Source organism: Lichenostomus cassidix, chromosome 5, assembly GCF_008360975.1.
Source record: "Lichenostomus cassidix isolate B80296 chromosome 5, HeHo_3.0, whole genome shotgun sequence".
NCBI lineage: Eukaryota > Metazoa > Chordata > Aves > Passeriformes > Meliphagidae > Lichenostomus > Lichenostomus cassidix.
In genome coordinates this window covers 43,040,188-43,055,807 of record NC_139486.1, presented here as the reverse complement: position 1 = coordinate 43,055,807, position 15,620 = coordinate 43,040,188, and the positions used below count along the sequence as shown (strand labels likewise).

General features: G+C 43.4%; 1 protein-coding gene across 4 annotated transcripts in view; it reads left to right on the top strand.

The window, feature by feature from the left end:
- Positions 1–578: 578 nt before the first annotated feature.
- Positions 579–15,620, top strand: part of PRR5L (proline rich 5 like) — a 41,263-nt gene continuing 26,221 nt past the window's right edge. Inside the window, exons 1-3 of one of the 4 annotated variants that reach the window (XM_085062658.1) lie at positions 579–702; positions 13,464–13,827; positions 15,182–15,262. In XM_085062658.1, coding sequence (XP_084918784.1) covers positions 13,658–13,827; positions 15,182–15,262 — 251 coding nt within the window. In that variant the 5' untranslated portion in view covers positions 579–702; positions 13,464–13,657. Of the gene's footprint in view, positions 703–889; positions 1,242–13,463; positions 13,828–15,181; positions 15,263–15,620 lie in introns of those variants that run through there. The other 3 variants (XM_085062657.1, XM_085062655.1, XM_085062659.1) reach the window with 3 other exon arrangements.

The window sequence follows — 15,620 nt, the reverse complement described above, 5'->3', positions numbered from 1 at the left end:
CTAATGGAGTAACATACTGGTTTCAGAATAGCATCAGCTTTTCTCATTCTGAGATCAGATACAACACAGTTGTAAAGTTATGATCTGAATTCTCTTAACAGGGAGTGCATCAGGTTACCAAGCATCAGTATGGTGCATATTTCACAAAAGGCTCTTAAACAATTCGAGAAAATTAGACTATTTTACCAATTTGGTCTGTCTCCTTTAAGCACTTAAATGTCTGAAGTGTTTTCAATTAATGAGTAGCCCTCCAAAAGTCAGCGTAACTATTTGCCTTACATGTTCCATGCGATTGCTCTCTGATTGCAACTAATTGCGGCTTTTAATCTCTTTAAGGACCCCGAATTACAAGTGGTTTTTTTCAGCAGTTTCCTGTCTGATACTTACTGTAGGCTGTGATAGCAGAATAGAGCAAACTGCACGGCGCTGTGGCTGCCAGAGGAACCTTGAACCATGAGATCAAAATAAAAGAAGCCCTATCTTTAAACGGCACATCCCTTCCCCCGTGCTGCACGACCCGTTTCTTTGGCTGGGCGCGCCCCGAGCCGGGCCTGCGAGGAGCCGGCGGAGGTGCAGCATCTCCCGGCCGCGCCGCCGAGACCCGGGGCAGGGAGCGCCCCGCGGGACCCGGGCCGGCCGCCCTTCCCCGGCGAGGGCCCCCCGAGCTGCTCCATCCTTTCCATTCCCTTTCTTTCGCATAAGGTCAGAAGAATTAACACTTCCTGACTCGGACGGGACGGGACGGGACGGGCTACCCCCGGGCAGAGCGAGCTGGCAGCGGGGGGAGGCAGGCGCGGCTGCCCCTGCTCCGCCCGGCCCGGCCCGGCCGGCTCTTGTCTCGGCGGGGAGGAGCCAGCCCGGGGCAGGCTGTAGCAGCAAGGGCTGGCCGGCCGCCAGGAAGTGTAAAATCCTGGCCGGTGGGTGGCAAATTTCGCCAGATCGCGGCGAGGAGGCAGCGCGTCCGTCCGTCCGTCCGTCCGTGCGGCGGGCGCGGGCAGCGGGAGCGCGGCAGCCCGGCCCGGGTGAGTCGAGCCGCGACCTCGGGCTCCAGCCCCGCTCGGCCACAGGGCTCGGGCGGCCCGCCCTGCCCTCCCTTGCCCGCGGGGCAGCGGGGCCGGCGGCGATGCCGCTGGCGGCGCGGAGGGGATGTTTACCGGGGGTCAGCTGCGGAAGGGAGCGGGCTGGGCCGGCTCCCCGCGCTCCGCGGTGCCTCCGGAGCGCAGCGCAGGCATGAGACCTGGGTAAGTTCTCCATTTAAAAATATTAAAAATAGACCCTCCGGCTCCATAGCGCTGCCGAGTGAGTCATTTCCAAACCAAATGTCTCAGTCTAACCCTTCCCCCCAGGAGACGCAATAATTCTGAAACCAGGGGTGGAGGGAAAGAGATTCTTGTCCCGTCTTTCTCTAAATTGAATTAGCACTTAGAGGAGATAAAAGCCATGAGAGTAGCTGGCCACCTGTTTAAAAAAGTGAAACGTAGCTCCATCCCTTTCTCCCTTCCCTTGTACCTCTCCCGTGCTGATGCCGCCCATCTTTCCCCAACGTGCCCTCGGAGCCTCTCTGCCCTAGGAATATTTACAGCGCTTTCCAGTTTTGTGGGCACAATCTACTTTCCAGTTCCTTCAACTGCCAAACACAGTCCCTGCCACCGTCTTCTCCATGGGACATCAGCCACAGCCACACGTCATTCCAGCAGTGACCCCAGTCAATGCAGCTCCTGGCTGTCTATGCTGAAAAGAATAGTCCAAAGCACAGCTATTTTTTTCCGCCTTTTCCAGTCATATGATGGTTTGTTCGTGTAAGTGAGTTGTCTTGACTAGAGGGATATTTTGTTTGTCAAAAACAAGTGCTGAGTGTATTTATAGGCAATGCTGCAATTTTGTGGTGTGAAAGATCTGTGCTATGCAGAACTCGTCGGTACCTGGATCAGCATGCAAGACCTGTTTACATCTCGCATATAGTGCTGTATGTGCGTGCATATTTAATATATATACCCACAGATCATATTTCATAGTGAGGCAGCGTGCACAAAACACAGGAGCTGATATGCAGGTTATGTATTATCTTTTCTAAAACAGATCCGCAGTCCGACTGTGCAGCAGCCCCTAACAGTATAGCTCTAAATCAGAAGAGACAAGGCATTATGGTCTACTAATGAACTGACTTTCCTGAAAACCCCCTAGCTGCAAGTAAAATCCTATCTTCTTACCCCTGTGAAGAACTTTGTTAGCATTTTGACAACAAAAAATTACCTATGGAAACTCTGTGCAGTAAATTATGCCAGCTGTTTTAAAGCCGTGACAAGGATGTTAGGTTTGAGAACATGATCTGTGGTAGCAACCCGCAACTTAATGGCATGTCTGTGTAGGTAAGTAGAGAATTGTGATGTAAAAGCTCTTGCATTCTTTTTTTTGCTGCTTCGATTCAACTTCTTCTATTAAAGCTGTTTATGCTTTTTACAGCCAAGAGAGACCCTTGTGATTGATCGACCTGTAACAGGGTGCAGAGTGCGGAGAGATTTCCACAGAAGGCATGCAACTTTTCTTTTAGCTTTAACACAGAAGAGATTCATTAACTTAGGGGTGCTACCAAAGTATTGAACTAAAGAAAGAAACTATTATTCTCTTGTGTTTCAAAACACAAGAAAAAGTAGACTTCAGATCCCAAGTAAATGCAAATCTCACAGTAATCTAGGACAAGGTGTGCTCTTGATGCACAGTTCAAAGACATGGCGTTCTTGCTAAGGTACAACATCTGAGGGAGCAAAGTTCTTGGGCTTGGGTCAAAAAACATCTGCGTTTTGGTGAAGCTAGGAAGAAACTTTTCCAGAGGTGGATTATTCTTGGTTGTCTGTGATGGGGGTGTCCTGAATCTCTGGCTGAAATAGCTGTCAGGTCAGGTATGGTGTGTTGCACTGGGTTCTGCATGGATGGCACTGGCAAGTTGGCAGTGACAAGGGTGGACAGGGAAGTACAAGTGCACTCAAGCCCTTATGGGAGTCTTTTTTGATATGTCAGCCTAATAGTAATATTTCCTTTTGGCAGTTTTACAGCACAGTTAAGGTGACAGTTTCTCATTTGTCTTCCGCCTTCAAGATAAAATTCTTTGTAATTATTTTTATGCACTGTGTTCATGGGTTGTCTGATATCACGTGAAACTCTGATAAGACTCAACGTTCACTTTCAAAGTTCAGTACCTGAAACACAGGTAGTGATAACTGAGTCCTTACACTATTTTAGAAGAATTTTAATTCCTTACATTTCCAGCGACCCAAGACAGAATATGTGAGATGTTTAACCTTTTATTTGATGTAGCTTCCGTTCTTATGAAGGAGTGAATGAATGGGATTGTAAAAAGTAGCAGACACATAAGTACTGGAATTTTATCCTTTTTGTAACTCATATTCAGTGAGTTCAGCTTTCATGTGACTTTTTTAGGCACCTGTAGTGTTTGTGGATTTTTTCCCCCCATAATGTATGGCCTTTTGTACTCATTGTTTCTACTGATGTGAGTTCAAGCATAAACGTACACTGACTAAATATGTGCTGGGTTCCAGGGCCTATTCAGTAGGGCATAGCAACCTCTTTTTACTACACAAGATGAGTTTAAGTGCAACTCAGAGGAGGGACTGAGGATTTTAGCAAAACCCTAGTTACACTAGAGCTGGCTGAGGATGGGCTGTGATGTATGAGCAGCTACTAAACTACCACGTTTTGTAGCCCCAGGGTTAAAAATGTGGGGCATACTTAGGTTTTTAATAACAACAGGATTGTGAAAACAAAAAGCAAGCAAAAAGGAATAAGAATGAAGTGCAAGAAAGTACAGAGATAATAGATTATCATTTTAGTTCCAGCAGAGATAGTTCTTAAATAATTTTGGTTGCTGACTTAGTGTTTGATTTTGATAAAGTATATATTGCATACTATCTGATTAGCATTCCTAGAAAATGAAACGTGTCATTACATTTAGACTAATAATGATCTTTTTGCTTCTGAAACAGCTTTTTTCTCTCACTCTGTGCTTCTGCCTGGCATAAAATCATAGAAGCATAGAATATTTTGGGTTAGAAGGGACCTTAAACATCATCAAGTTCCACCCCCAGCCATGGGCAAGGACACCTTGTATACTAGACCAGGTTGCTCAGAGCCCCATCCGATGTGGCCTTGAACAATTCCAGCTTCTCTAGGCAACCTGTTTCAGTGTTTCATCACCCTCACAGTACAAAGTTTCTTCCTAATGTCTAGTCTGAACCTATTTTCTTTAAGTTTAAAGCTATTCCCCCTTCACCTATCACTGCATGCCCTTGAAAACCATTCCTCTGCAGCTCTCTTGTAAGGCCCCCTTTAAGCACTGGAAGGTGCTCTAAGGTCTCCCTGGAGCCTTCTTTTCCCCAGGCTAAACACCCCCTCCTTTCTCCCTATTGAGATAGGAATGGTACTGCACTCTGATCATCTTCATGGCCCTCCTCTGGACTCGTTCCAACAGGTCCATGTTCTTATTGTGTTGGGGGCTCCAGAGCTGGATGCAGCACTCCAGGTGGGGTCTCAGGAGAACAGACTAGAGGGGGACAATCACCCCAATTACCTTCTGGCCACGCTGCTTTGGATGCAGCCCAGAATATGGTTGTCTTTCTGAGCTGCAGCTCCACATTGCTGGGTCACATCAAGCTTCTTGTTAACCAACATCCCCATGACCTTCTCCTCAGCGCTGCTCTCCATCCATTCTTGGCCCAGCCTGTATTTGTACTTGGGATTGCTCTGACCCGGTTGCAGCACTGTGCATTGGCCTGGTAGAACTTTGTGTTCAGGCCCTCAAACCTGTCAAGGTCCCTCTGGATGACATCCCTTCCCTCCGCTGTGTTGACTGCACCACACAGCTTGGTGTCATCAGCAGACCTGCTCAGTGCTCAGTGCCACTGTCCTTGTCACTGACAAAGGTGTTAAACAGTGCCCATTCCAGAACTGACCACTGCTTTCCACTTGGATAAGGAGCCATTGACTGCAACTCCTTGAGTGTAACCACCCTTAAGAAAGCATCTTGTGGCTTGTCTGTTCCTCCCTTGTGAATTCCCTTAGGAATTTGTGAATTTCACCACATTTCACCAAGGAAGGAATGGTCTAATAGGTCAAATGGTCTAAATGGTCAAAGTTTCTCTGAGATTGGTGAAAATATTTTTAGAGCTCCTGCTGAAGGAATGGCTCTTTGTGGGTGTTACCGCTTCCTGCATAGGTGAAATTCAGAAGGGAGAGCAGTGCTAAGTTAGTTTCTGGGTTTGAAAACATATTTGTCAATTCAGTCCAAAGGCCTTTTCTACAGAAAGAGTTTGATAGCTTACTCATACTTGTGTCATTTAAGTGATACATTCCTGACCTGTTTTTCTCCAGTAGGGGTGCATTTACTAGGGCATCTATTCAGTGTGGGATTACTGCTAGTGGAAGGAAATAACTATGTGTGTATCATCTTTCTTGTTTTCTTGCATGTTCCTGTTTTGTTGTATTTATTAAAAATCCCCTGGTGATCAAGTGAGTTTAAGAGTAGTAGGTCTTGGAACATGAGCTACTGAACTGGGGACCTGAGATCCTTGGAGTACTGCTTTGCTATTAAATCAGCTGTGGTTTTTGGAGTATTAACAGCTTGGGTAAAGCCTTGCTGTAGAATTGGAGGCAAAGCAATGGTAATTTTACATCTTCTATGTCTTGGTGGGTGAAACTGAAAAGAGGGATGTGGATAAGTTTGCTGCTTAAAATAATCTAAACTAGCTGCTGTGGATTAGGATAGCACTGCAATGATCCATTTTGAAAGGATGATTGCTCCAGCTGTTATGGATGCAACTTTGTGGAATGCCTAAAATACCCTAAAGCTTTCACTTAATCAGGGAATGGTGATAGATCTCCTCTTTCCCACTTCTTATCCATTCCTCCTCTCTGTTGGATTGGTTTCTTATGGTACAATAGAGGTAAGTGTATATTTTCATTCTCAAACCAGTCCATCAGTTTTATTTATCTGAGCCCCTGATATGTTTTTGCTTCTTGCCTTTCATAGCTAGGTTTTTGGTATGTTAAGGGGCATACAATTTATTTCAACTAGATTAAATAATCTATTAGTGCATCCAATTCAGATTTGTCTCTACCTTCATTCTGGTTAGCTAAGTGATTCTAATGAGCTGTTCTCTTATTCTCACGCAAGCATGTCAGAGTGTTTTGCAAACATATTGTGCTTTTTAATAGTCATAAAAATTTTCTCAATTTTTTGAATGATGTGAGTCCTAGAAATTAAAAAATGTGTTTGAAATAACACAGAACATCTATGGTAAAAAACAAAATAACTTGTTTTCTTAGATGCTACTTCTATGTAACAAGATATTTACTTTTCTGTGTGGTCTTTATTATGACTGGATCTCTTTAGTTCGCGTTGAACTGGTGTGCTATGAACTGACTTGCATGTTATTACTGATTCCTTGATATTTTTTAATGAGTAATTGTCCTATCATGTATATAGATGTGAAGTAGCAGTCTAACTTTGAACTGGCGGTAAACTCCAAAGAGGTTGCAGGGGTCTCTCAAATACAGAGAAGGTTCTCAGACTGTGGTGGGATATACACAAAGGTTTTTTCCGCTCCTCATATATTTCCTCTCACTCTTAAGCAGAGTTTCGCTTTGATTTTCAGGTTTGATTTAACCTCAGAAACTCAGAGCATAACTGAGTAGATACCACTGAATTTCTTTATAAATGGCTGTGTTATCAAAGCCAGGTTAGAACTATTAGTGAAGTTGTTTGAGATGTGTTGTAAATAAAGGCATGATGAGGGTCAAATTTGAAGAGGGAATATGCAAAAGATGGGGAAGGAAAACAGGGATGCTGGTGTCTCTATTGTGGAGATGGGTGTGTACTAGGAAGATAAGGAAGGTGAGATCTTGTTTTGGGTAGCTAGTGTTTGTATCAGTAAAATTGTTGATTATATGACTGCATACCAGAGTGTGAGTACCAAGAGGGCTGTTTTCCCCTCTTCTATTGATGTCACTTTGATAATGCATTTAAGCTCAAATGTTAAAATCTCTCCATTTTAGTTACAGATCTGTGGGGCCAGTAGAACACCTCAGGGCTATTAATGGGACATTAAGTTGCTGCCTTTGTGGTGTTGAAGCCAGGAAAAAAAAAAGACACCTTTCAGTATTGAATCAGCGTAGGAAGGGAGAGGTAAGGAGAGGTAGATCAGATTAATTCTTTTTCTCTCCAACTCTGTTAAAGAATTTGAAAGCTTCATTAAAGCAGCTTAGAAGGAGATTTTTGTTTGGTGAATAGGATCCTGGCTTGCAAGGTTGAAGACCAGGCTAAGTCACTTCACTGGCTTAGCAACTTTGTTTCCTCAGCCAGAAAATTGAGCTAATTATTTTACTCTTAGTATACCTCCCGGAGCTCTTGATGAAAGGGGTGATTTGCAGGGCTGAGTGGCCCATCTGCCTGGGGCTGAGCCTCCCTGGGATCCCTCAGGGCTTTCCCATGGTGCAGGGAGGAGAGGGCAGGCTGCAGATGTGGGGCAGGCAGTCAGGCAATCCTGGCAGCACCCAGCACTGCACAGGTTGGGGCCAGCCAGGGGCTGCCAGGGGGTGTGCGATGGGGTTGCAGGTAATGTGCTTTGGCTGGCTGAAGTCCTGTGTTCCCCAGCTGCCATGGAACCTGCACAGAGAGCTTGAGGAGTCACCAGGTGTTCCCCCATGGGACAGCATCTAGGGCACAGCACTTCATTTGTCTGTGCCCAGTGGAAGTGGAGCATTGTCCTGCTTCCACCTGGATCCTGCCCTTGTGCTGAGGAGTAGGAGTGTGGCCCCTGAGTCTGCCTATGGCCTGTGATCCCTGATCACAGCCTCACTACAGTTCCTCCTTGCAAAATTTCTGAGCTGATTTTTGGGATTTCAGAAACAAGTGCCATTAATTTATGGGTGGAAAAAACTGTCTTTTAAAGTTTGCAGCTTGAATCAATCCTGTTGACAAGACTGAAAGACCTGAAGTCTGGTCTTGCGTTCTTCCATTTACCTTCCTGAGCTGGGAATGTCTCTTAGCATGGGCTGTGGTGCTAACAGGAGCACACCTGAAGATACACTTTTCCATATGTGAGGAGCTGCTTAAAAGACAAAGTGTTGCCACTTTTCTGTGCTGCTTCAGGACTTGATTCAAACTATATTAAGATAAATATTTAGTTGGATTCTTATTGTTTTTGATGGGCTGTGGATTAAGCAGTAAAATTTTCATGGGTCAGTTAGCCAAAGATGTGAAAGCGTGAAAGGATGAGGTGTAGGGAGGACTATACTTTGAGATTGGACCCTAGACTGCCTCCAACAGTTTTGACACTCTTGCTTTCAATAGCTTCTGAGATATATCTAAGACACAGCTTCTACCATTGTTGACCAGAAATTACCTCTGTTAGTTAAACAGAGTGGAAACTAGGAGAGAAGATGATCAAACCTTGTTTAATTTGAAGAAACTGAGCAATTGGGAGCTATAAGAGGAAATGCATGTGCTGTTAATTTAGCAGTGGGAAATGCTGTCCATGTTAAAATATAAATGAAGTTCATGCAGGTGCATGTGTAGTTGTGATGACCTACAAGACTCCAAGTTACAGGTTGTGAGCTGCTTTTCCTCTTCTTAGTGTGGCAGCATAGCAAGTAAATGAGGGACTTGGGCAGAAATAGCGTGTTCAGATCTTGTCAGTTGAACTTGTATCAAGGGTTTTGCCAATCACATACTTTGTTAGAGATTTATTGGGCTGGAAGGAGAATCAGCTAACAAGAATCTGGTTAGTTCTCTGCATACTTTTTGTGTCTGAGGCAGGATGGAACCGCTCATTAAGCATTGCAGACTTAGTACAGTGGGGCATTTTTCTAAAGATTATGCTTCTTCCACACTGAAAATGATTACAAACTATTCAGATGCATGTTGCAGTGTCCCATTTGTGTATTTTACGATCATGGGTCATCAATGTCACAATTGCACAAAGCATATAAAAGAGAAATATAAGCAGGTGTATATATTTCTTCATGAAGGGGCTATTTTTAAGACTAAAAATAATTAATTTACAAAACATCAGTTATAGCAGGATAACCCATCATTCTCTATTGCTCTGTTTCATTCTCCACTATTTCTTTCCCTCCCTTGCCACCTGTTTTAAAGTTACTTTTTGACTTGTGGCTTTTCGGTGTGAATTTGTTGTGAAGTAATGTTGGTGCAGTTGTTCTTCTAAGAAGCAAAAACAGTTGTAGTTTTTTCTCTCATGTCACTTCCATTAGCTGCTGTTGCTCTCAGTTTTGCAGAGACAACATCAGAGGAATTTTAAAAGGTCTGTTCTGTTAAATCTCAGTTACCATGGGCCTTTTGTTTGTTTGGCCCAAGATTATAATGAAGATTCATAGTTTGGAAGAATTGTTACCAGTTTTTAATTTGGGTTATTCTTTTTTGAGTAGAGAGAGATCGAAGTAGGAGTAGCGCCTGATCTTGCTTTTCCTCCAAACATTCTGAAGTATTATGGTCTGTTGGGGGGGAAAGGTCTATTCATGAAATAATTTTATAATGATTTCTCTGTTGGTTTTCATGGCTAACAGAAAACAAATAATAAAAATTTCCCAGCTTCATGACTGTAATGTTTTTATAAATGTCTGTATTTATGTGTGTTGGAAGAGGATTTGTCTCGATGTTTGATTCTTTTCTTTAAAGATTCAGATTAATCCTAAAAGTGTTTACTCAGATGTGATGAATTACAAGTGGATGAAATTACATTGTTGTCAGATTGACTCATCGTGCTGCTTTGCCTCAGTTGGGAACATTGACTTTCATCTCTGCAGTTAGCTCCCTTGAAGACCTGAGTTTTACACAGATAACATAGCTGACTGGTTAGAAGTCTAAAGGGTTTTGGTAGCTGGACTTCGAGATGATAATCAAGGATAAGGAAAACAAAAACACTGGGGTGTAGGACATCTGGAAGGGAAGGAAGAGCAATACCTATCTCTCTGACTTAGTCAGGACAAGGGTCTTGCCAAAAAAGATGTGCAGTGTGACTAAGAAAGATGAGGAGAGTGGGGAATGTTTTAGGATATATCAGCTGATAAACAGTTTGAAATCCCCTAATGCCGTGTAAAGCAATATCCAAGCAGCTGTAGCACGTGGCAGTGAAAGATAATCTGGTGTGGCTGTGCGTTTTATGCAGTCACTGCACTTCAGTCTCTAAGTCTTAATGTCTTTTATAATTGATGGAGAGAATGCTGCTTGGTGGCTGGAACATGCTGCATCCTGGTGTCTCCCATCATTCTGTGTAAAAGGGGAAAAGTAATTGCTTGTCTGTAAAGCTTTTTCTGCTTCTGTGGTTGCTAATAGGACTGTGATTATTGGAAGTAAGTTTTATTTTGTAGCCTTGTAAACCACTTTAATCGTAGCAAGAAGAGACTGCAGATGTGGAGGAGTTTATACTGAAAGCCTCTAGGAGAACAGTGTCTGTTTCTGAACATTTTTGCATAATTATGTGAGAGTTTTTACAGCAAAATGAAAAGGAAAATTGTACATTGCTCAGCATTTTGCTAAATGCTGTTCATTCCCAATAGCTCAAATAGCCTGAATACCATGAGGTCTCCTTACTAACCTATAACTATGTTAATGCCTTTCTTGCCACAGGGGTAGTTTCTCCCAGTAAAAAGCCAAAAAATTGCAAACTGCAGAATGCACACCACAGATATTGCCAACAAACTGCTGCTGCAGCCTCCCTGTGAAAATGAAGGATTATTTATAAGGCTGCCTTGCTTTGGGGGAAACTTTCAGTGGAAAGGAAAGTTGCTGTGAAGGGAAAATCTGGTATGGTAGAAGTGTTTGTTAGGGTTCAAGTGCTTTGTTGTACCCTCAGGTGCACAGGATCTGCAGAGTACGTGTGGAAAAAGTCATGTTGCTTTGAGCTTTATGGAACTCTGAAAATGGTTTAAATAGGCAGTGGGCATCGGGAGAGGATGGTCTCTCTCACAGACTTTGGCATTTCCAGTTCTGATAACATGAGGGTCAGTTATGTTTGGATACCATTTAGGGTTACACTGCCTTCAGAGTAACAGTTCGGTGTGCCTGTCATTTACTGGGTTTAGATGAGACAGGAGAGGTTTGTGTCTTTGAGTCCTGAAGAAATAAAAATAAGACTCTGAATCAGGTCCTGAAGCTGAAGATCTTGCCTTAAATCCCTAGTAAGATTCTAAAGTAAGGTTGACTTGTCAGTAACACGCATTGCAGGCTGGGCTGGGGGAGGAAGAGGGGTGTCTTATCTGCTCTTTGCAGGCAAGAGCTTGTTTTTATCTGACCTGGTGACTTTTAGCAGAGATTAAGGAAAACAACATGTATATTTTAATGAGCTTAAGCACATTCCCTAGGTAAGAAATGTTCAGGAAATTCATTGTGGGGCCCAGTGTAATGCCACTGTTCTGCTATGTGGAATCAGTCTTGTAAATCCATAGCCCAGGTTTGGAAGACACCTTCGTGATTGTGCCGTTTTACTGCTTGCACAGAATGGGCCAAAGAGTTTCCTACCCATACTTAAATTCATATATATTAAGGCACAGAGGTTGTTACATTGATTTACATTTCTGAATTTAAGCTTTCCCCTTGCAACTTAATAGAGCTCAAATGAATATAAATGCATCCTATAAAATTATTTCATTCTTGAGGAGGAAGGTGCTTGTATGCATTTGTGGCACCTGAAATAGTGGTAAGACAAGGCTTGTGGGCTAGCACAGCTTAACCACTGCTTTCTAGCCCTGTTAAATGCTTAAAAATTCTAAAAATTATGCTTGTATTGCATTCTGTACCTCTGAAAGTGAAAGGTGTCTCTGCCCATGGCAGGGGGGTTGGAACCAGATGGTCTCTAAGTTCCCTTCCAACCCAAACCCTTCTGTGTTTCTCTGTGTAAAGATTGTTAAGTGAGAACTTTTACAGTACTGCAGGGAGAAGTGAGCTGTCACTCATTCAGCTCCTCATGCTGTCAGCGTTGGAACTTGTAGACAGACAAACATTGGCATGAGCTCTTGTTTTGCAATAGAAAACAGCTGCTATATTTGGGCTTTGCCTCGTGGCCACCCTTTGGTCTGCTGTGAAAAGAACCTGCCTCGGCTCTCCAAGGTGCTGTAGCTCTTTCCCCTGGTGATTTCTGATGTGGTTACAGTTGTCAATAGGGAAATTGCTGGCCGATTGAAAATGTGTGAGCAATGTCAAATGAACTGTTGCTGCAAAATGCACACAAGAGATCCTGCTGATTTGGTTCTACTCGTTTACATTTAGTCTTGATGTCTAAAAGTTATTATTTTGTTTTTATTTTAATTGTAGCAGAGCAGCCAAAGAATCAACAGATTGCTGCCCTTTCAAGCAACAGCAGTTAAGGCTAAGCTTATGTCACAAAAGACTGTCTGGGCTTTGTCATTTCTGAAGACAGCCAGAAGTTGTCTTAAAACAGACAAAAGTTGCACTTCTAGCCATGTTCCAGTTCCACAGAGATCTCTACAAACTGCGTTTAGATTGCGAGGGTGCACTAGTCAAATTAGTGTAGATACACAGCATTTTTTTGTCTGACCATCTGTCTTATCACCTCATGCTGAAGATGTAGTAGGAAAGAGGTTTTGCTATACATCTTTCATGTGCAGTTCAGTTACACAACTTTTTTGTTTGTTTCTTTTCCCCTCTGCTCTCCTGTCTCCCACATCTCATTCTCCAAACTGCCAACTACATCTATTGCTTGTATTCATCTGAAGTGGGAGGATTTCAAAGTACAGAAGCTTTGCCAAATTTTTTTTGTGGCTTTTATTCAAGCTCACTACTTCTATTTCTGTGGTTTACTTGGGGCTACATAATCATCTGCATGGAGATGATGATCAGAGTGGAAAATATGGGCATTTCGTAATAGGCCTAGCAATTACATCTCATGCTGTAGAAAAACCAGAAACATAAAAGTCCTGCTTATGCTCAAAATATCTGGTTGTCGGAACTCTTTTGAAGAATCTCCTTATTATGTCCTTTTTGTAGTAAGCTGATAACAAGTGGGTTTATTCCCTTGCACAACACTTCTCAAAAAAAAGCACTGTGTTTGTTCATCTTTTTTACCACTGTTCATCCTTTGTTCCTCTCTAGTGGAATAGTTTTCTCTTTCTCCAGTCACTACTATTTTATATACAGGCTGAATGGCTAGATTTAAAGATATCTGTAAAATGCCTCTGGCAGAAGAGTTGAGGCATCTCTGTTCTTGCATGTCTACTAATTGAAGTCAAAAGAGAGACCATCCTTGCATTTCTGACTGGCTCTGTCAGGTCGTTGCTTAAGGGGCAAAACGGGAAATGGGGCTGTTGAAGAACTCTGGAATTCCAGAGTCTTCCCAAAGTTGCTGTTAATGGCATAGGATATTTTCATCCCTCCCTTCTCTGCCTTACTCTTTTCCTTTCTCTTTGCATTGCAGGACTGCTGCAGTTCCTTCATCGTCATGCAGCCCATGTCACAACCCGATACGGTGGGGAACTGCTAGTCTTGGGCTGACTCTTTGCCTTTGACTGAGTCCTTGAGCTTGGGGACTCATCCACATTGCTGAAATTGACGCTTGAACCTTCAAGAGAACAGACTTTCTGATGGTCCTGCTCCACTCCACCTGACCCTATGAAAGGAGGGTTCACCATAACTCCATCCTTTGCGCTCCAGTTGCACAAGATGGGCTCATTCAGAAGGCCTCGACCTCGCTTCATGAGCTCCCCTGTCCTCAGCGATCTGCCTCGGTTCCAGGCAGCCCGGCAGGCGATGCAGCTCAGCTCCAATTCTGCCTGGAACAGGTGAGCAGGACCCACCTGGGCTCAGCTCTTCCCCTGCAGCGGCTCCTCAATGTGGGTCATGTGTATCTTACGCTAGTGCTTCACACCATGAATGACTGAGCTTGTCTCTTTATAAACACACACGAATTTTTGGCATGCCCAAGCTTTGCTGGCATTGAAAGCATCTGTGGAGTTGAAAAATCTAGACCTCATAGTGTTCAGTTGGTTTTGGCCAATGTTGTTCAGTGGTATTGTCTTGAAGTAAAGCGCAATTGCTTTTTCTTAGCAGTTGCATCTTTTAAGTACCATTTAGGAAAACACATTCCTAGTACTGTAATAAATGCCAGTTTCTTCATTCACAAAGGCATTTATTTGCATATTATGAAGCTTTTATCACAGTCAAGTTCCTCTGACAACGAAGCTTATGGCTTCTACCAGCATTTCCTATTGACAGCTAAATTCTGTCTGCTCTGTGTGTCACACAGCAATTGCAACTGGAAAAACAATGTGAAAGATGAAGAGTGAGATGTCCTGTGTCTTGATCTAACAGTCTGTTTCTACTAAAAGTGGGTGCTGCCACCTTCCCTTCTGCCACCTGGCAGCAGCCCTCTGCTCTGCAGACCCTCCTTGCTTGCTGACCTAGCTCAGTTTACCAATGTCACACAAAAGTAGCCTGGCAAAAACATTGCAGTTTTGTGCCATGATAGTGAGCTGAGGTCTGTGAAGCATGCAGATGCCATAACTGGCCCACAGAAGGGAATGCCTGTTAAGGGAATGACATATCCCCTTGTTAGCCTTGGCAAGCCTTTAGACCTGCTAAACCTTCTTGCCTGCTGTCACTTTATGACTTCCTCTGTGCTGGTGAGAGAATTAGAAGATGCTCCAACAGCATCTCACAAGCATTAACAGGGCTTAAACTCAAGTCTGACTGAGGTGATGCTTGCTGCAGAACATCTTCCACCACAGTCTTGCCAGATGCTGCAGCTTGGGTGGTTCCTGCTAGGATCACTGGATAATGCAGTATGATGTATTTGGCAGATATTACCAAAAAATCTATGTCTCCTCATAGCAACTAGCCTGCAGCACACAGCAAAGATCCCCTAAACAGTTTTCAAGCAGTGTCCCTATAACAACTTCCCATTGTTTACGCTAGGCAGAACTTGGGGTTGGTTCTGCTCTGTCTCCCAGGAGAGATGTAGGTAGGTAAGAGTAATGATTTCAAGGTGAGAAAGAGTGGAAGTGTTTAAAGGCAATTAACTTCACCTGGTTATAACCACTCTGCTTTTGGTGTCTAGCCCAAACTGTGTTCTGTGGTAGATCACACCAGTGGCTGTTATTCATGGGTGTTGTCCTGTCTCATTTCTTTTTTTGGCAGCGTTCAAACAGCAGTGATAAATGTCTTCAAAGGGGGAGGCTTGCAGAACAATGAACTTTACACCCTCAATGAAAATATCAGGTAGGTCACTCAAATGCATGAAAATGGATTTTTGTTGCTGCTTGTTTGGTGTTTGCTTGGGTCTGTTCCCTCTCAGAACCACAGTTAGAAGATATTGATGGGAGAAGGGAGGAAAGCAAACTGAAGGACAGCTTTGGGGTTTCTGGCTAATTACTGCTTTCTTGCTGTTGAATGACATGAATGGCATGGGTATTTGGATAATTTTTCTCCAACTTGTGTGGATATATAGCTTTGATAAGGACAGGCTGTGTATTGACTTGGATTGTAAGGCTTTTGTTCCTTCTTAGGAACTGTGTATCTTTTAAATATGCTTTATACATAATAATATTGGTATCTCTTTTCTAAACCCAAACTTCTC